General features: G+C 43.2%; 1 protein-coding gene and 1 long non-coding RNA gene across 3 annotated transcripts in view; both read right to left on the reverse strand.

The window, feature by feature from the left end:
• Window positions 1-2,408: 2,408 nt before the first annotated feature.
• Window positions 2,409-20,540, reverse strand: part of LOC119387572 (probable glutamate--tRNA ligase, mitochondrial) — a 28,969-nt gene continuing 10,837 nt past the window's right edge. Inside the window, exons 7-12 of one of the 2 annotated variants that reach the window (XM_049413551.1) lie at window positions 9,261-9,315; window positions 7,812-7,922; window positions 7,501-7,716; window positions 5,704-5,803; window positions 3,660-3,820; window positions 2,409-2,761 (exon numbers count right to left, since the gene is read on the reverse strand). In XM_049413551.1, the coding sequence (XP_049269508.1) occupies window positions 2,630-2,761; window positions 3,660-3,820; window positions 5,704-5,803; window positions 7,501-7,716; window positions 7,812-7,922; window positions 9,261-9,315 (775 nt within the window). In that variant the 3' untranslated portion in view covers window positions 2,409-2,629. The remainder of the gene's footprint in view (window positions 2,762-3,659; window positions 3,821-5,703; window positions 5,804-7,500; window positions 7,717-7,811; window positions 7,923-9,260; window positions 9,316-20,540) is intronic. The other variant, XM_037655004.2, reaches the window with a different exon arrangement.
• Window positions 16,208-18,369, reverse strand: LOC125757685 (uncharacterized). The gene is made up of 3 exons (XR_007415435.1): window positions 18,317-18,369; window positions 16,586-16,696; window positions 16,208-16,251 (listed from the first exon to the last, which is right to left on the reverse strand). It is a non-coding gene; the product is annotated as an uncharacterized LOC125757685 (long non-coding RNA).

Here is a 20,540-nt window from a genome sequence, read left to right on the forward strand (position 1 = left end):
GGTGGCATAACCACTGCCATCAGACATAGTGGCACAGTATGCTTGGCTGACATCTAGAACCTGCCTATAACATGTAAGATGACAAGCATAGGCAACCTAGTAGAGGCATGATGAGTGTGCTTAGAGTAGGACCACTTGTGCCTGGATCAAACATTAGCCATGTGGTAATTGTCTACAATGGGTGAAGCAACAACCACATGTTGGCACGCTTCCCTTTTTAGGGGCCCTAAAAAGGGTTTTGGCAATATTGTACACATGCATCTAGCCAGAACAGCAAGTCCTAATGGTCATTAGCTGACCGACTTGAGCTCTCTGTGTAACCTGTGTAATTTATTACAATGCTTTAAATCTGCAAATCACAACAGGTCACAGTGGCTCAGCCAAACAAGCTTTCAACAGTTTGCCGATTGCAAAGACCATGTAGAGGGAAGCGTAGCCCAATTTGTCAAGTGCGCTGCAATCGCCGGCGATGGTTGCACGATTAACGAGTTAAGAAGCAAAAGCAGTCCAGAGAAGGAGGGTAACATCTGGCTGCCAACAGCTGCGTTGATACAAGGTGCGTCGCTTAATTTATAGTGCAAATGATTGGCCAATGCTGTAGTGTGAATGGTAACAAAATTACAAAAAAAAAGAAACCCGTTGACCATTCTATGTACAATGGTTGTTTGGAGTGCTGGGCCACGCACGTCCCAAACTGTTTCGGATCCTTTTCATACAGTATGTTTTGAAAACTAACATGGCAGGAACAAAAAAGAGGGGTTCCATTGTAAGACTACAACTGACAGACGATCATGCCATTATGGCACACAGAGGCTAAAACTGTAAGCACTGTAAAATCCCGAGCAAGCACCCCTCCCCCCCCTACAGTGAAAGGTAATCGGACAAGATTTGGAGGGGGGGGCCTGCTCGGTCACGGACCAAAATTCAAGATGGCGGCAGAACAGCTCCTAAGAAGAGGGCACACATGTGCTTCTAACGAAATACTTTATTGAATACACATGCATTTAGTGCTTTTACTGAACCGGGGGGGAATCCTTGTGTCAGATTTCATCTGTTATGACGAAGGGGAAAGACCTTCAAATGTTCCAACAATTTGTGACAACTAAGAATGCAACCCCGAAGCACCACACTATTGTAAAAGTACAAAGAAATCGTGCACATATCTAAAGACTTTCAGAACATGGGTTTCTAGGAACCACTGCTGCAGAGTTCTGTAGAGCAGAACAGGTTGAAAAAAAAATGGCAGAAGGCGAAGGGGTGCGCTTGCTCAGTCATTGGCGCATATTTCAAATCTTCCGAAAAAAGGATGGGGGGCGCTTTCTCGTGTAGGGGTGCTTGCATGGGATTTTATGGAAATGTCAGGCACTGTGGGACAAGGGAATCTGGATAATATGGTAGCCTGGCTCTGTTCATCTTTTTGATGGTACAGTAGAACCCCGCTGTTACGTTCCTCACTGCTGCGTTTTCCCGGCTGTTACGTCATTTTCCGCCGGTCCCGGCATAGCTCCCATAGGATACAATGTATTGGGAACCCCGCTGTTACGTCCTAACTGTCGGACCGTTCCCGTATGATACGTCGCGAAGTGCGCCCGGAGCCGACCGAGTGACTACCAAAGAGAGTGGCCATGGTGCATTTTCACGCAGCTTGGCCTCGTTTGACCGTAATATTAGCCGCATGAGAGGCGCAAGCAACAGAATCTTTCAATTGATGCAAAACATGCATGGCCTTCGAGATTCAAATTGCAAAGATGGCGTCTATGACGTAACTGCTCGCGAAAGCAAGGCCTTCGAGATTGGCATTTACCATTGACAAAAGCATAGCCTCTGAGATTTGCATTGCACAAACATGGCGTGTATGACGTAATTGCTTGCGAAAGCAAGGCCTTCGAGATTGGCATTTACCATTGACAAAAGCATAGCCTCTGAGATTTGCATTGCACAAACATGGCGTGTATGACGTAATTGCTTGCGAAAGCAAGGCCTTCGAGATTGGCATTCACTTCTGCCATCGCGTTGGCGTAGACTCATCATCATCGTTATTTATCGGAGAACGGGAGGAGTTCGAGCTGGTTGGAGCTCGCATGGTCGTGCGTGCGGTTCGCGGTCGGACTCGCCGCGCCGGTCGTGATTGCGTGTGCTTAGTTCTTTCATGCCTACAGCTGTTGGTGTTAAAAAAATCACATACGTTGATTACATTTCTGTGGCTAAGGCCGTCCTAAGCTCCGCGTTTCTATCCATCGACTAGATCGCGGCTGAGCGCGCCAATTTTCGTGCTGCTCGTAAGAATTGAAATAAAATTCTGTACCACTAAATATTTTGCCGTTTTTCCTGTTTTTCGGCTCTTACGTTTCCCGTCTCTTACGTTTATTTCCTACGGTCCCTTCAAAAACGTATCAGCGGGGTTCTACTGTACCTGTAGTATTCAGACTTTCACTTCACCTCAACTCCAATAGAAATATCATGGCCCAGCCTGCTTACGATGGCCTCACGACATTTCCTTTGATATGATGAATGCAAAGTTCTACAGCTGGTTCCAAAAGAAGTTGGACAGCATACTTCAAGCTGACAACACGCTGAAAGCAAGTAGCGTTGGCAAGCAGCTCACTTGGTATATAAGAGACTCTCCAGGTTAAACTTTCTCAAAGGCCCCAAAACTGGCTTTGTTGCCCGATTGGAGCTCGTTGCCTGGAACTTGCTGCAGGCGGTGAAGCGTTCGTTCTTTTCCCAGAAGCAGCATCATTTCAGCTACACCTGGGCCTTGCTGCGTGACAGTAATGCAAGCATTTCAGGTGAGAAAGATGGAGATTTGCTCCCGCCACAGTTTATGCATTGTGCCGGACACTGAATGCAACAGCATACAATGGGAAATAAGACAGTTCCTGTCATCTTCCCCATCCCTTTAGATATCCATTCATCTCTTCGTAAGCCTGTGACAGTGTTTTCCATTCCTAGTGCACAGCTAACAACAGTAAATTCAGGCTTAAAATAAGAAAGCTCATCTTTAGAAAGTTACAGGCTATTGTATAGTTTGTATACAAAGTTGAAGCAGAAAATTTAAGTATCTATTCACCATTCACTCGTATAACTGAGTAGTATAACCAGTTTTAGCTGAATATACTGCTGTACACAATGACAGAGACTGCAAGACTGATTTCACCGAGTGATTCAGCACAGTAGAATGCTGCACAAGCAATCAGGCCTTGAGTATTTTTGTAAGTGCACCCAAATTAGATAATGTATAGAGTGCGTTTACAGTATGTTCACACTATGAAAAACATTTCAATTCTGTAAAAAACGAAAAAGAAAAAGCAAGAAGTTAACCCATGTAGTATATGAGCAATGGAGTGAAATGTATGGCACACACACACATCCGTACACCAGCACAGTGTAAAAAATGTCCCACCATTGCAGAACAGCCCTTCAAAAATGCACTACAGTGTTACTATTAATTGTTCAGGTTGCTACGCATGGATACTTTCACACCTAGTGTACACAGATCTAGCATCTGTAGTTACAAACTATGGAGTACACGCTGAGCTTCAAAATGTTTGGTTTTGGAAGAGCCTTTCTTATCTCCTTCAGGAGCATGGTAAGTGTGAGCTGGCCTTATTGTAAACATGCTTCATCTGGTGCTGCTACAAGTCAGTGCCGTAGCTTACCTTGAGCCCACTTAGTAGCAGTCGCAAACAGCGCATGAAGTCGCTGTATTTGAGCCCAGCCTCAGATGCCAATGACCTCAGAAGCTGGCTCAAGAAGTCGCTATTGTACTGGCTGCTGTCCAGGTTTTCCAGTTGGCTGCACAAGTGGTGAACCGCTGCAACTGCAAAAGGAGGGAGAACCATATTGTTTGCAGATTGAGTAACATTACTTATATTAGAAAGTTCAGGAGAAAACGGAAGCTGAATAGGTGAAGAATTCGTGAACACGGGCTGTCACTGGAGTCGATGTTTCGACAAGCGGACTTGTCTTCATCAATGCTTGAAGAAGACAAGTCTGCTAGTCGAAACGTTGGCTCCAGCGATACCCCGTGTTCACGAATTCTTCGTTAATTATATTAATGTGTTAAAACGTGTCACGGGGATACATGCATGAAAAGTACACGTGCTAAGACCCATTTTCTTGTGGTCTTTGACCACAAGCATAGCGAAAGTTGTATGACATTTTATACTCTACAAAACTTATCTTTGCACTGTTCTTACCTTTGCACATGCAGCTTGAGATGACTGACCAGTTGCTGACAACAAAAAATAATTGAACAAACTAAGGCAGCCAATGTTAGGTTGTTGCAACCAGTTCAGGATTATGGCCTTCGAACTAGTGGGAGTTAGCTGACATATTTGAAGACAACAAACTCGGGATCAGAATGTTGTGCCAGCTATGTGCTGACAAAGCATATTTAATGGTTTTATTGTCCTGAATATCATCAAAGCGTGTTCGGCTCATGGGAGAACCCTAGTCCAGACAGTGCCTCCTCAAGTGCTCAGCTATCAAGTAATATGCAACTCATCTCAGCATCAGATGCCAAAAAAAGCAAACTTACACTGTTGTTCTAAGAGAAACTGAACTTTAGGAAATAAAATATATGAAAATGCAAACCACATTGAAAAACAAAGCATAAAATGGCAACCTGCATTAAAGGCTGTTGCTATAGTTGAAAAAATGGCAAGCTGCACTAGCATGGAGAGGTTTTACACATGGCAACAATGTTTTTTTAAAGAGCTCTGACTTATCTGTAATGTACATTCTACACAAAATGTTAGCCTAAAAACATAAGCAGGCAGAGAGACATCATTGATAATAGGAGGTAAAAGGTATATTGTGTACTGCATCATTTCTGCAGCCACATTATTAACCCTTTCGCTGCCACTGATGTACCGGTCCCTGCCACTGATGTACGTTTCCTCCCCCGCAGTCCCACTGACGTACCGGTACGTTCTCAATTGTGTGCTAAAAAATTCACGCCGATGTGCAAAGCTGGCATGTTTAGTGTGATCATACTGGTTGCACCATCTTTCAAATCTTTCTAGAAGCACATATTTCCACCCCTCGCTGTATTGGTTCATGCAATAAACAGTACAGGGTGACCGCGCCCATCCTTCTTTGCTAGGGAGGCATGGTCGCTCCGCACAAGCTACTCACTGGGGCTCAGTGACCATGTGGCGTGTGTGTGATTACGGGTACGAGGGTTGTTCTGCCACCTGCTGCAGATTTTGCAGGGTTCTTTTGTCGTTTTTTTTTACCTGTTGGCGTGTCTGCTATGGTGCGTCAAGTTCAGGGGCGTGCACCATTGCCACTCCAATAAACTGAAACATGACTCGATTGCTGCTTTCACTCGTGGTTTTTGTATCCCCTTTCCATCCCTACCTGTCATCTCGACTTCACAACGTGCCATTCCTCTGCGTTTCAAGCTTCACTGATATTCCCCAAACCAAGCTGACACTGGGGGTGTGTCACGGCCAGAAACGATCCAACGGTGAAAGTGTTAAATTGAAGCTTGAGTAGATAAGATGCTCAGCTTACCAGTGGGAAAGTAAACCGATGTTTTAGGCCTTTAATCACATGTGATACAGCAATTCACAATCATGCTAATGCGCACAATGTGCTAAAGGTGAATATGGTACAAAAATACACGAAAGCCTACGAGATCTAAGGTTGAAAAAAGAACAAACGAAAAAGTCTTTGATTATAAAGAGGTGCACTTACCAAGTTCAGGTTTCTGTTGGTCTAGTCCGCTGAGAACGGGATCAGACCAGATGAATGCCATCTCTGGAGTAAGCAGGTCATGTAAACTGTCGATCCGCTCCTGCAGACAGTGAGCTCAGGCTAAAGCTAACATACATAATGCAGAGGCTCTGCATAACACCCATACTACGTGGGCTGCCTCATCAGTTGTTCAAAGCTGCCGCTAAAGAAAAAATCGTGTTTTTTTTTCATGCTGCTCAATGGCTACCATTGCCATAAGCATCATCTAGGGTGAAGGGGATGCTGACAATGAAAGTAGAAAGAAAAAAAAAAGAAATAGTGACCGGAGACAAAGGTCAGGGAAACCTAGGCACAGCTTCATGATAAAGACTCATTTTAAACTGATAAAGGACTGCCCTTTAGCATGCACCTAAAAACGATAAATGATAACAGCCTACCGCAGTCAAGAAACTGCTAAATGCTGCTTTGGCCAACAGGAGCTTGCTTTCCTTGTGTTAGACTCTGAAAGCCATCGGAACCTTGCGCAATCTACAGATTACTCATCATTATTTTAGCCTTTTTTGAATTCTAAACTCTCAAATCACCTGGCATTCTTTGTTGGTACACATTGCCTGCCTTTTCCTTTTCATCTACGTATTTCTGCCTCTCTCTCTTGCCTGTACAAGCAAGCCAAGGCACATAATATTGTACTGTCCTAACATGCAAAGAAGGTTGTACATGCGAATGCATGCAAACATACAATTCACAAATTTCACACTGCTGAATACCCTGCATTACCACCACTAAAGGTATTGCTGACGCAGTGCACAGGTTCAAAAAGTAGGCCGTCATTTGCCATAGATATGCGTGAGAATTTCTCCTTACACAAAACTAAGCAGCATTTGGCACAATATTAGATGACGTAGCATCAGTACAGCATACAGTGCTCTTGAAGACTGTGCAGTGTGCGTTCAGTTTCTCTGCAGGTGGCACAGCATGGAAATTGAGCCGTATACTTGTATGGTTTGACAAAGTTGGCTCTGCTACCCAAAAGCCAAGCCTGAGCAGAGTCCTTGCTTGAGCTAGTTGGTCAGGCACAGTGTTATGATTGTTACAGCATGAAAAAAAAAAACTCATGCTGCAATACTTATATTTGTTAAGGAGGGACACTGCTCTTAAAGAATTCTTTTTAATTTCCTGACCAATTTTGATGAAAGTTGGGCAGTTTATGTATATTTGTGCGCTGATTTCAAATCTGCAATTATTTTTCTAGTATATTGTGTAGTTTTTAAAATACAAAATATTTCACGTGCCTTTTAGGGAGCAAGATTTTTTTCTAAACTATGTGAGTCACAAATTAAATCAGCACATCAGAATAATCTGGTATCAGAACTGTGTGCAGTGGAACAAAAAAGAATGTTCTAAACCCATTTGAACAAAAGTTATAATATGTTGAACATTCGTGAGTGAGTCAATTCCAAACTGCGATTTCACTCACGAATGTTCAACATACCATAACTTTTGTTCTAATGGGTTTAGGACATCCACTTTTGTTGCAGTGCACACAGTTCTGATTCCGAATTATTTTGATATGCTGATTTACTTTGTAACTCACTCAGTTTAGAAAAAATCTTGCTCCCAAAAAGGCCCATAAAATTTTTTGTATTTTAAAAACTACACATTATACTAGAAAAATAATTGCACATTTGAAATTAGTGCACAAATAGTTTCATCACAATTGGTCAAGAAATATTTTTTTTTTTTTCAAGTTGCATGTCCCCCTTAAGCCAATGCTGAGGAAGAAGAGCTAGACGATACCTTAGTTTGGTGTAGAACATGGATGATGTCTTGTTCGGAAAAGGAAGCACTGACTGAAGAGCCTTGCTGATCAGCGAGAAGTTGTTGCAACTGCCTGGCAAGCATCCGTGTACCATCCACTGAGCCAAGGCACGAGTGCAGGTGCAGCCTGTTCAGTGATTGCAGCCGCTCGGTGTCAAGACGGCACGAGCCTGCCTTCAAGTCATCGGGCGAAAACTGCGCACAGTGGCAAGGCGCAGTGTCTATAAATTGAAGAGGTCGTGTGAGCGTTGACACCTGCATGATTATTAGCAGAAAAATGCGCCGCCTACCTTGTCGATCATTTCGGGGAGCTGAAAGAACTGGTCCTTGTGCTGCTTGCCAAACCCGCCTCCTGCCAACACGAGCAGGTTGAGCACCGCCTCAGGCGAAAAGCCTTGCTCCTGGAGTGAAAGCAGCATCGGCTTAATACTAATGCACACATATAAGGGGAAACCCTGCTCTTTAAAACGTTTGTAATTCCACATTGATTTTGATGAAACTTGCTGAATTTATGTATACTATTTTAGTTCTGACTTCAAATATGCAATTATTGTTGTAGTACAGTATGTAGTTTTTAAAATATCGGACATTACATGTGCTTTTGGGGAACAAGACTTTTCCTAAACTGAGAGAGCTACGAAGTAAATAAACAGATCAGAATGACCTGGAATGAGAGGTGGGTTCAAGAAAACAAGAATGGATGCTCTAAACCTATTTGAACAAAAGTTATGGCATGATGAACATTTGCGAGTGAGTCAATGTCATGCTGAGATTTAACTCACGAATATCCAACATACCATAACTTTTGTTCAAGTGGGCTTAGAACATTTGTACTTGTTTTACTATAATCAGTGCTCGTTCCAGAATATTGTGATGTGCTGGTTCACTTGGTAACTCTCTCAATTCAGGAAAAATCTTGTTTCCCAAAAGCACATGGAATGTTTTATATTTTGAAATCTACAAATCATACTAGAAAAACAAAATCCATATTTGAAATCAGCACACAAATATACATAAACTCAGCAAGTTTCATCAAAATTAATCAGGAATCTCAAAAAATGCCTAGACAGGTTCCAACATTTTACATGAACAGGTGAAATATACAAAGCACATACGATCATGATCACTTCAGGCCAATATCACTCATAGGCATGTTCGACTGAACCCACACATTTGAACAAGAGCCTGCACTCCATTTCTAGCAGCACAGCAAGCATCTAGGTAAATGTCCAGCAATATCATTGGAAGTGCTACTGTGAACCTTCAGTTCAGCCATTCTTCAGCCGTTTTGTCAACAAACTTTTGTGGCAGCTGGCACACCGTACAAGAAGTATGCAAGCCCACTGAGCAGGAAGAAATGTTAATTGCCTAGCACTTGCAAAGTGCGCAGCCAAAATTCAAGGCTTCAGCACACATCGACACTTTTCTGAGCAGCTGCAGAATCCAATTACGTCCCCAGGTAGTGAGCAGTGATGATAGCGCAAAAAAAATGATAAGCCTGTTAGCTCATTTCATGCAGGTACTAGGAAGGTGACTTGGAAAATACATCATACACGAGCCATTTATCATAGTTGTTAGAATCATCGGTTTTTGACATTTTGCAAGTTACAGAACCTCCTTTGCACGGCAGTAGCACTTTCCAAGCTACAAGAGAAAGCTCCCACAAATGAACACGCATTCATCGGAAAGCAAAGAGCGCTTCACGTTGGATGGAAAAAGTGCGAGGTAGAACAACTCACTCTCAGTTTCTCCACACGGATGTCATCTCGACGCTTGGAAAGTTTGGTGCCATCCCTGCGCAACATCAGCTGGAATTATTTCACCGACAAGAAAGCCTGCTTGTACTTTATAATAAAACACAGCATGACACCAGAGAGCAGCATCACATACTATCATTTCGAGTCGTGGACACTGAGGTCAAAATATGTGTTTTCTTGAGTTCACTTTGTCTTTCTCGTCTCACTTTCACTGTTCTCTGGCCCAAATTTTGCCCTATCCCTTTCACATAGAAAAACTGAATGACCTAATAGCAGAATACTGCCAGCAAACTGTGAGAAAATTTGTTGGCAGATATGCAAATTTAAAACAAGAGCACACTACGCATTTTAACAAAGTGAAATTAGTGCAAATGAAGATGGGCACAAAGACTAGGCAGACAAGGACAGGCGCTTGTCCTTGTCCTGCTTGGGCCATTTCACTTTGTTAAAATGCAAGACCAACTAGCTCAACAATCTGTCCGACTGTACATACTCTGCGCATGCATTTCTTTCGCAGAGTTTGTAAAACTATGCATACATAGTAGCTTCATCAGCATGAAATGGATGTTTACAGGTGAGTAAAAGTATGCTCAGCAGTAGCATAGGTGTGCCGTAGTTTCAAAGCACATTTGAGGACGCAAAATTCAGTAAGCAGGCTTTCTCACACACCAAGATGGATCTCTCAATGCAACCGAAATTGAGCACCGCATGCTGAGTAGTCAGAAAGGAGGGTGACCGGAACGGTAATGCCAATTTGCACACTCACGCATTCTTTTCACTGCGTGTGTGAAATTCCCAATCTTGATTTCTTGCTTACATCAAACCAGACGTGCCTCAAAGTGTACTGACGAATTTTGCACATTGCCTTTCAAGTTTTATAATTTTTTTCACAACAAAGAACACATTTCTTTGTCAATAACAGCAAAAGAAAGAGGCGCAGAGTGCATCTAAACAAAGGGGAACACTAAGTTTGTGTTTAAGCCAGTAAATGCTTGTTTGCCATGCTGAGATATCAAAAGAAAGGAACTGTTTCATGACAGCAGATTCAGTGTACGAACTATACTTGGTATCACAGCTAACCTCAGCAAAGATATGTTAAAGCCATGCCACTGTGCTAGAAGATGTGCCTAAAATAACGTTGTTGGACATTTCATGCAGCAAGACACATTATTCTTAGTATATTCAGCTTTGAAAGCCTTAAATTTAGAGAAAATCTTCCAACGAAACAGTTGAAGAGTGCACTAGCAAACATGCATCTTGGCACTTCGTAGAAAATTTCATGCAGCAACTTTTCCCATGTTGCAAACCTACTGCTTACACTTGAGCTGGTCCTGAATGAGTTATGCTTCTTACCTAACTGGCTGTCACTAAGACAATGATATGGCAGTGGCACTATCACTGGGTGTGAAATTCAAACACAAGTGTTCTTTTTCCTATATGTGATAAGTGTACAGTAACCGTCAAAAGAAACAAACCCTCTAGAAGCACTAGCGTTGTTAAACAACTCGAATGTTGTGCCATATGTGTCGAGTGTCGACCCCTGGCCACTACAATATTCCAGAAAGTGAGTCAAAACGTCAGTCTACCTGTCTGGAGCCTATGAGTAGTGTGAATACAACAGTAAGCTGACTAGTCATCCTGGCTAGTGCTTATGGACACACAAGATTTCATTCCTTGGGCAAAGGCTTTATGTCAATGTATTTGTGTGCTAAAAGTACAATAACAAACTTTTACAGGAGCTTTTACAGTCTGCTCCGCTCAGATGCTTATACTCATACAAGATGCAAACAGGCTCTGCGTGAGAACAGTGTTTCAAGTGCACAGATAGCTTATGGGAGCAGTCAGCAATGCAGCATAACCCTTACGCATCATTAAGTGACCCTTTGTGACACGAATAATGATCGACTGTCTATAAATGCGCGAAATTAACATAATTTGATGCCAAGCCTCTGGAGAACAAATTTAAAGCAAGTGGTAGTGTCAAAATAAATTGCAATGTATTTTACAGTAATTAAATGTAATGCAAACATAAATAATTACCTACTTATTGTACAGTCAGCCATGCTATATTTCTTCATAAGCCGAATTCAACGACCCACTCAAATCACATGTGATAGGTACCTGCATGAGCGAGCATTCCTAAAAACATTTAAAACATGGTATTTTGAAATTCCTGCCAGAACACCCCATGTCCAATGTCTCGTTAAACATGGCCTTCCCCAAAGTGATCGCATGTAGCAAAATATTTCAACCAGAAGTGACATGAAGGAACCTTAGGCAACAAGAATGCCTAAGTGACCATTAGCTCAGTGTTTGTGGTCTCTTCCTTGTCAATAGTGCACTGAAAGTCTAAATGAGGGCACCATGTTGCAAAAGCCAAAGGTATATAATGCCGAATGATGTATGCTTGGTTTCTTTTATGTTCAGCAGCATAGGTCAGTGAAGGTCATTCATGACTACACATTCCCTGGAGCTGTGACATGTGACACTGAAAAAAGCACAGCAGGCCATAAAAGATGTTAAAGGGGTGTGGCCCTGCAACACTTTTCAGCATGGTCAGAAAACACCGCCGTTCGGTAGTCGAAGCTCCCGAGAAACACGCAAGCCAAACATTCTAGTGCAGCACGTGACCTGGAATTTGCAACTACTTCTCAGTCATCAACAAATTCCTCGCGACAAATGATGCCATATACCCAAAATAACCACGTTATAAGCATAAAGTCCTCGGACATTGGCTGATTTGAGCATCGTGAGCTTCATAGTTACCGTGGCCGCCGTGAGATGCTGCCACGTGCCCGCGCGCTCGCTCGTGGTCACACTGAAAGTAAGCCACGCGTTCAAAGAAAAAAAGAAAAGAAAGTGCTCAAGTTCATGACGCGCGGTAATGAATGGGACTGCAATCTCCTTGCCCCCGTGTCATCCCCCTTCCCTGCATAGCTTTCAGCGCACTCGCTAGTACGAAAGGAGACAGAAAGCACTTGAAGCGTGCGACAAATCTCTGTAACTCCACTTGTACTTGATGGATTCTAAAAATTTTTTGCTACAGTCAATTCGTGAGGCAATAAGCTCTTTTAATTAGCCATTCGACGATTACTTGGAAAAGTCTTGCAGGGCCCCTTTAAGCTATTACACACTAGTTTGCGCATACAAGCCATGTCTTCGCTACATTTATAATGCACTGCTCAATACAAGCAGCAAATATTTTATTCAGTATATCAGTTTCAGCTAAAACCATTACATCCAAGGCATCCACCTGGGTCTGAGGCACACGAGAAGACCATGCCTCTGTCTTATATCTGCAGAATCATGCGGGAATCGTTTGCTGCTAGTTATAGCCACATCTCCTATGAGCTACCAACTTTTGATGAAGCCGAGTGAACGCACTTGTTAAGCAGCAGAGGCAGGTGCCAAAAACGGGGCGGCTCCCAGCCAAGAGCACCGTACAGCATCAGGTGCTTTGGCGTGAAACCTGCACTCAACCCGCGCCAGCACATCGGTCACCTTCATCAGCCGGTCATCCACCACACAGCCAGATGGTAGTTGGGAAACCATCACTTTTCAGGATCACCTGAAACAAGATCCACACTTAGCTGCAATGTCAATGAAGACCATCCTATAAGGTTCAAACGAAGTGACCACCTGCATGTAAATAATGCCAAAATGTAGGGACAGTCACACAGTGGCAACAAGAAAGCCAACAAATCAGCAATTTCTCCAGACTCAATTCCTTATTGTAGCAGCAGTAACTCTCCCAATTTCTCATAACACTCACAACCTCTTTTGCAATACTCCTACAGCCCCATGCAAACTGACCCAAGTGCATGCCGTGGCATAGATAACCGAGATATGAGCAGAACAAAACCACCTCCCTTTTAGGTTTTCTTACTGCTGTTGTAGTAAATGTGGTTAACACATAGTACCTCAGTCCTAAGAAGAATGGTGGCAAAATTATCTGTAGTCAGCGCAGAGCTGGTGTCAGATGCTAGAAACCCATTTCTCTTGGCAAGTAAACAGGTCAGTCTTAATGCTTGTATTTCAAGTTATGCACAGCTGTGAGCACACTGTTAACAAAATCGTTTCTTTAGAAATCTGGGGGGGGGGGGGGGGGGCAGTAGCTTTGTACAAGAGGTACAGTTAACGTCTACCTGAATACAGTGCGGATTTATAATGTACAAGGGTGCCTCAAAAAGAAGTTTGTCCAAGTTGGTGAACAGTACAAACTTCTGAATTATTTTTTGAACAATCAAGTACTGTACAGACAAAATAAGCATATGCGCAGGCATGAAGTCAATACTCACAGGATCCCCTTCCGTTAGAGACAAGTCGAGGGTTACTGGCCCATGAACGCCGTCTTCAAACGTTACATTGCCCTCTGTCAGCTGCATGCCAATCAGAACATACTGCATCAGCCATACAAGAAGCGGAATCGGAAACAAACAATCAGCATTTAAGTTTAATTGACTAGACAACAAAATACTCAACAAAGCACTTTTTGTTTTATAATGGACTTAAATTATTGCTGCTTTCAGAAATTGTGTATGGGAAATGCCCTCCCAACAAATGTAATGACATAACTGACATGACGATGCTGAACATTTTCCTAATTATTAATTATTACTAAGTTCATAATTAAAATTAGCGCAGTCATGAGGTACAATGCTAAAATTTTTTCAAATACCAATGACCATAAGAAACGAATTATTTTTAGTTAGACAGCGAGCAAAAGCTGGGACAATTAAGTTATGAAAATGTTCTAGTGTGCAATAACCTTTATAAAATGCTTGTTTTTAAAAAACCACAATAAGCTTATCTTTAATAAGGCTGCTTCTTCAGGAGCACAAAGTTAATTCAGAACATACACAATGTGCAGTAAATAATGCCTCTTCCGAGCAGCAAGATAACACATTGCGTATGTCGTGTAGACAATCACTGGATGGGATCTACGACGCACAATGTTCTTCCCTAACTTTTTTTTCCCTGTGAACAAGGCACTCAGTTACATATGGGTGTGGCAAATATACAGACAGAGAAATATTACCCCCAACTAAAGACCCGACCAACTCCCACCTTGAGACGAATCACGTAGGGCTGATTTCCTGGTGGGCTCTTTTCCAGCGAACGACACCGGTTGTCATAAGCGAGGCATCTCCTGGTTTTCGTAAGGCAATTCTTCCGGAGGATTTCCAGGCGGCCTCTGAGCAGTAACACCGGTAGCATGGCCAGTCTCGACACACATTCATCACAGTGACCACACCAGTCCGAACATAACAGCACAGAAGTGTGGGATAAACATGTCACCAATTTGAACCTTCAGTATGAGTACTAAATGGTGAGTGAAGCTGCCCCTATGATGCCTGGAAGATAGTTTTCCTCATAGTGATCAACCACTTGGTTGGGGCCACTGGTTATAAAGAAAACAATTTCTAAAAGAAACCTCACACCAAAATTTGAGGTATGCGTAACCTTGTGACATCACAAAGGCACTCAAGGAGGTCTCATAGCACTTCACAATCATACGACCTCATGTCCATGTACAGACGGGTCCACTGTTAAAGGGAACACTTGCTTTTCGGATATGTCTGGATTTCGCTATCCTGCAAAAGCATAGTGGCTTAGATCTGCATAACACTACTGGTGGCTGACTGTTCCGAACCCTTATGATAGAATAGTAACATGCACAAACAATCTTTCTGCATTTACTAGCCGTTAAGGGGCCAACAAAATGAAAGTTGCTCATTCGAGTGTTCCCTTTAACAGTGGACTGTACTTTACATGACGCATCTAATACAGGCATAAGGAGGCACTATGTGGTGTTGTCCAACCACTACGAGTGTGCATGGACAGTGTTACAGGAACATGTCCATCAGCATGCTGTGTTGGAGAGTTTGATGTTGTGAAAACATGCAGCTCTTTAACTCAGCCAGTGCTGTACATTTAAGATATGTGTAATGGAAGGCCCCAACATATAATAAGGCATGTGGAAACAGCATTAGCTATGCATATTTTCATGAAGAAGGCATAGTGAAAAATGCTGCCATTCAGATACAAGGCACTGTTAATCAAAGTTATGCCAAAGACAACAAGGCGAGCAACTGGCTCAATCGTTGTTTTGAAATAAAATGGTGCAGGAGACTGTATCAGTGGCCTAATTCAGTGTGAGAAATGCCTTTTCTACAGGCATGTCACACTGGTACACAGATTCCTTCGTGCATTACTGAGGTTACAAAGGTTTGAACAATTACAACACTGCGAGAACATCTTCACTATGTTGTGAATAGGACTGGAATGTGCTCACTGCGTAAAGCTACTTTTTATCGCCGCGCGTATTTTAGTGAAAGTATTACGTTGGTGCTCAGTGAGCGCATGGTGTTTCGCTATAGCCATCAGAATTCACTGAATAAGTTTTTCCAATGCTCTCTGGTTTCAAAGCGCTCAATTAATGACGCAACGTGACAACAGTGCTGATGAGAGCTGCACCAACATGTTTCCTTTGACTACCTCTGCATCTTGTTTTCTGGGCCGGGCAGTTCACATACTGACAAAAAGAGTCCTCGTTACAAAAACATGTGAAAATACAGTTTGTCAATAGTTGGATGTAAACTTAAACAAAATTTATAATTTATTTATGAATGCATATTCATACACAAAGACAGATGGAATTAATAGCCACAGAAAAACAGTACCACAGAAAAACAGTACCTCAGAAACAGTACCACAGAAAAACCTCCAAGTGTGCCATTCTAAATTTACAAAGCACACATACATAGGCAGCTCAAAGCCAACTATGTGGAGGCATGAGCAAAACTCTTTATCAAGCCTGTCTTGTTGTTTCCAGTGTTCATTAACATTCATGATATAGTGGCATTTATGATTCGTATATGTTTCTTCATTAATCACACAAAACGTGCAAAAGGAAGCGTACTCACCTCAGGAGCCTGTGTGCATGCTCTTGGTAGAATTTTAACCGTTGAGACTGGAAAAATACAACAAATATTAATCTTAAACTACTGCGATGAGTGAAAAACCATACAATGCTGTAATTTGCACTACTGAGAAGTAGACATTGTATTACGTTGTTTGCAGAATTTACAAGCATGCAAATTCCCAGCTGAGAAATGTGATCTTGCTTATGTTTACCAGTATGACTTCATTTTACAAAAGGAAACTGCTGAAGTACTTACATGTTCTCTCTAGTGCACACAACTCATTTGGACGGCTAAAAGAACACCTATGCTAATTTGTCTCGCTGTGGCAGAGTCGTGCAAATGACACGCAACATGTCCGTCGTGTTGTATGCAATAGCTCACCTGCACATAGGGGCCTACACTGCCACCCAAACCAGGTCCTTCGTCTGGACAAAGGCCAGCCCAGCGCAGCGTGTCCACAATCCTCTCTGCTGCTCCAGGAACCACCCGTGACTGCAATGCAGCAAGGCTGCTTAAATGGCTCAGGTGTTTATGGACGAGCACAAATCCTTAGCAGCTGCACATAAATGCGTGCAGTATAAAGACGGCAGCTTCTTGAAAGCCTACGCAGCAGGAAGAACAACGAAAGGAGCGAAAAAACTAAACCTATTTCTTTTTATGATGAACTGTAGTTTTCTGGAACAAAAATGGCACTTTTCATGGAAGAGCAGTGCATAGTTCTAACAAATAAGTACAGCCTATGGCATTAGTATTTATGCTATATCTGGTATGTCCTTACAATTATAGACAGTAATTAATTCAAAATATTATCCCATCCATATTGCTTTACAGTTCCACAAAAAGACTTAGTTAAAAGAAGATGCATAAGCTTATGGCAATGTTCAGGCATTGTTATGTGGGAAAGAAAATATACGGTATTTCGAAACATTGGAGAATAGCAATTTGTCGGGCTTGTCAAACATGGCTAAAATGACAGTGCATGATATTACTGGGTTTAAAAATGTGGCAAATGGCGTTAATACGATGTGATGCCCTCGTATGGTGCTATATTCACAGTATTCTACATGCCACTACTGACCAAGAAAAGAAATACGATTTATTTGTCAATGTAGAGAAACAATGACTGAAAAGGTCATCTACAGAGAGCAGAAGAAGCAATGCATTCCATACTGTAATAAATTCTGTGTGTACCGTTCTCTGTCGATCTGCATTGCGCAGCGTCCCGATGAGAAGTTTTCTCTGCTCTTCATATGAGTTTTCAGTGGATAATTATGCATGAAAACAATATGGCTAACTTTCGAAGCAGCATATGTAACGTGAACTTATAACCTGATGGAATCTAGCCCTCTGCTAGCTTATGTGTCATATTGCACATCAGCTGGTCACCACGGCTGCCTTCAAACCTGCTGTCAAAACTGCATGATCACAAAAATTAAAAGGAAAAAACATGCTCTGGAAGCACATGTGGGAGGGGAGGAAAGCCACTGCTAATAAAAATAATGATAGTGTGCGCTCTGTGTGTCTCTGTGCTCTTGTCTATGTCTTTAACACGCAACAGTGTACAAGTAATGGCAAACCAACAAGCCCAAGTAGATACCCTTCTAGAGTCACTGAAGACCGTTTGTGGGTACTCTGAATTCAATATTTCCAATATCCAGATTGTTTTATATAGGCTCTATTTTGCACATGTTGTGCTGGCAATCAATCAGTGTGGTGAGACGGGCTAATTTGTTGCTGGAGGTTGCAAGCAAAGATAATGTTCTACTCCTTAACAAAGTTTTGGATGCTTGACGTAGGGAATCATTTCTTGTACTTGCATTCGTTATAACTAAACTGGACTGCAATAGTGTGACGGTTGAATATACATTCTGACAATATTATCTGTAGAGACAAGAACCAATGTCATTATAGTAGTGATCATTTCTCGAGAAGGTGGCGGTGGCCTCCCCTTTCCCCCTCCCTCAATGACGCTGCGCCGTGCTTCCTTATAGGTTGCAGAAATAATTAAGCGTCTTTCCGCTCCTCTAACTACTACTACTACCTTCGAAAGCGTATAGTGCGTTTCTTGCGTTTATAACACGACAAGGTGTAGCACCAGGCAGCGACAATCACCTGATCGGTGTCCTCGATCCTGAGGATAAACTCGCCGCCGTACTTTCTGGCGAGAGGGTAAGTTGTAGAGAGCAGTCCGAAGGCTCCCTAGGTGCAATCTTCGCCGGTAGGGCTGGGCGCGAAACGCACCCTTATCTCCGACATGGACCGCGTCCACTGGCACAAGCTCTGCAACGCGGGATCACTCGCGAGCGAGCGTGCTTCTCAAACACCACATGTTGAATCCCGGTTCTTCAGCAACGCAAACACGAGAGTCCAAACACGGCCACTCTTGGTGTCACATGGCCCAGATGAGGACACAGTTTTGCAACGGGTGTATTCGCACTTTCGCTTCACTAACAACACTTCGGAGACAAAATGCAGTACAGGCGTTGCTTTTAGTAGTCCGTATGAGTCGAAAACGGCGGGACGAGAGCGAAACTTCGCAAAGTTCCTGCGACGCAGTCCGCACGCCAGCCCAAGCAAATATAGCCGCGGTAACCAGGCGCTGCACACGCAGTTTCGGTTTTGGTGGCCTTCTGGCGATCTCGCTAGTTCCGCTGCCGCGTGAACGAGCCTTTCAAAGGTGTTCATGCACTGCATGATGCACTGGAACAAGTTCATCAGCGAAGTGTAATAAAATAGAAATGAAATGAAGGTCTTCTGATTACAAGTTTCATAAAGCGCTTTCCGAGGGACCTTAATAAAGTTTTTTTTTTTTTTTTCTCCGGCTCTGCGCTCGCATCGGTAGCGATATGCCTGGGCCGCCTGGGTAAAGTGAGCTAGAATAGGGTAGTGGGCTCACTCGCCGGCCGGCGCTATGCATTGCGGTGACGCCGCCAATGTCACAAAAACGTGCTTCGGCGCGCCTCCGCGGCGCGGCGCCACCGTCGCATCAAATGTAGTGATCGCTGGGGCAGTTGCTGGCTGTTCGGAGTGGCGGTCGGTGTGTGCGAGTTTTGTTTTTTTGAGAACTCTTCGCGCTTTGCTCCTCAATCTGCTAGGTTCTTCTGCGAACAGCGATGTGGCCTAACAAGCCGTGACCGTCTCACGAGGTTCAAATGCTTCCGCGCGGCAAAAACCACTGTTTTGCCCCAGGCTGTCGGACAGGTTACGTCCACGTGAAGGGCAGCACGAAGCCGTCTTTGTTAGGCGTTCCGAAGGATACAGCCCTGAGGAGCAATGAGGAAGCCTGGGAAAGGAATTTGCATCGAGCGGACAAAGCACTGGACGACACATCTGCCGTGCGTCAACTTCATTTTGAGCGGATATGTGCTTGCTTCGGTACTAGTACATAATAATCGAAGGGAACGAAGTACGCTCACCATGTGGAAACCTCGCCTACGAGAGGACGCTTTGCCTACAATCCTGCCTAACTTGGCGTCGTATTTGACAAAGAAGGCACCACGAGAAAGACCGACCCGAAAGAGAAAGCGATCGGGAAGCGTTCAAGCGAGAAGAAGGTACGTTCTCGTACCATTGTGTGATACTGTTCAAGCAACTGTGCCAATAAATTGATTGAATAAATGTTCATGTACTGTGTGCCCAGTACTTGAGGAGAGTGCTTCCTGTTTTTCTTATCTGTGGATTTTTACAATCTTTGCATAGGAATATTCAGTGCAGAAACAGCCAAATTACAGAGCCAAGGTACTGGAAATCTGCAGAAAGAATGAGCAGCTCCAAGATTTTAAATGCTGTAGGAATGTATAACATTAAGAGATCGTGGTAAACTCCGAGTGTGTGTCAAGGTCAGCATCGACAGTAATTTCACACGCTCGTAAAAGGCGTGCGTGACGAAAGTAGTGCCCAAGAAATGCAAATATGCAGTTTACAATGGATAGCCGCCAAAACGCGTAAGCTTTGAAAAGTTCGCCATCGCTGCTTATCACTCTTAAAGCAATTTATATGCATCTCAATTTGCGCAGCATCCCTTGCATGCATCGAGTTCTGCATGCAGTTTCATCGCGCGTTCGCGCGAGTTACGGCGACTGAGTTTTCCAGAAAAGAATGTTTTCTGCAGCTTTACTCGCACGAGTACTGACGGTCTCGGTGTGTTTCATTTAACATCACATAAATAGCTAACAGCAGAGCTGCATACACCATGCTACAGTGTTCTAGATGGTTACCATGCCTTACGCGCGCATGTAGGAGCCGACGCACCTAGCTCGCGCTAGTTTTCTTTCTTTATTTTTTTTGTCTCAGCGACATCAGCATCACCGTTACACTGCCAAAATTCGCGTACATT

The sequence above is a fragment of the Rhipicephalus sanguineus genome, chromosome 3 (assembly GCF_013339695.2).
Source record: "Rhipicephalus sanguineus isolate Rsan-2018 chromosome 3, BIME_Rsan_1.4, whole genome shotgun sequence".
Lineage (NCBI taxonomy): Eukaryota > Metazoa > Arthropoda > Arachnida > Ixodida > Ixodidae > Rhipicephalus > Rhipicephalus sanguineus.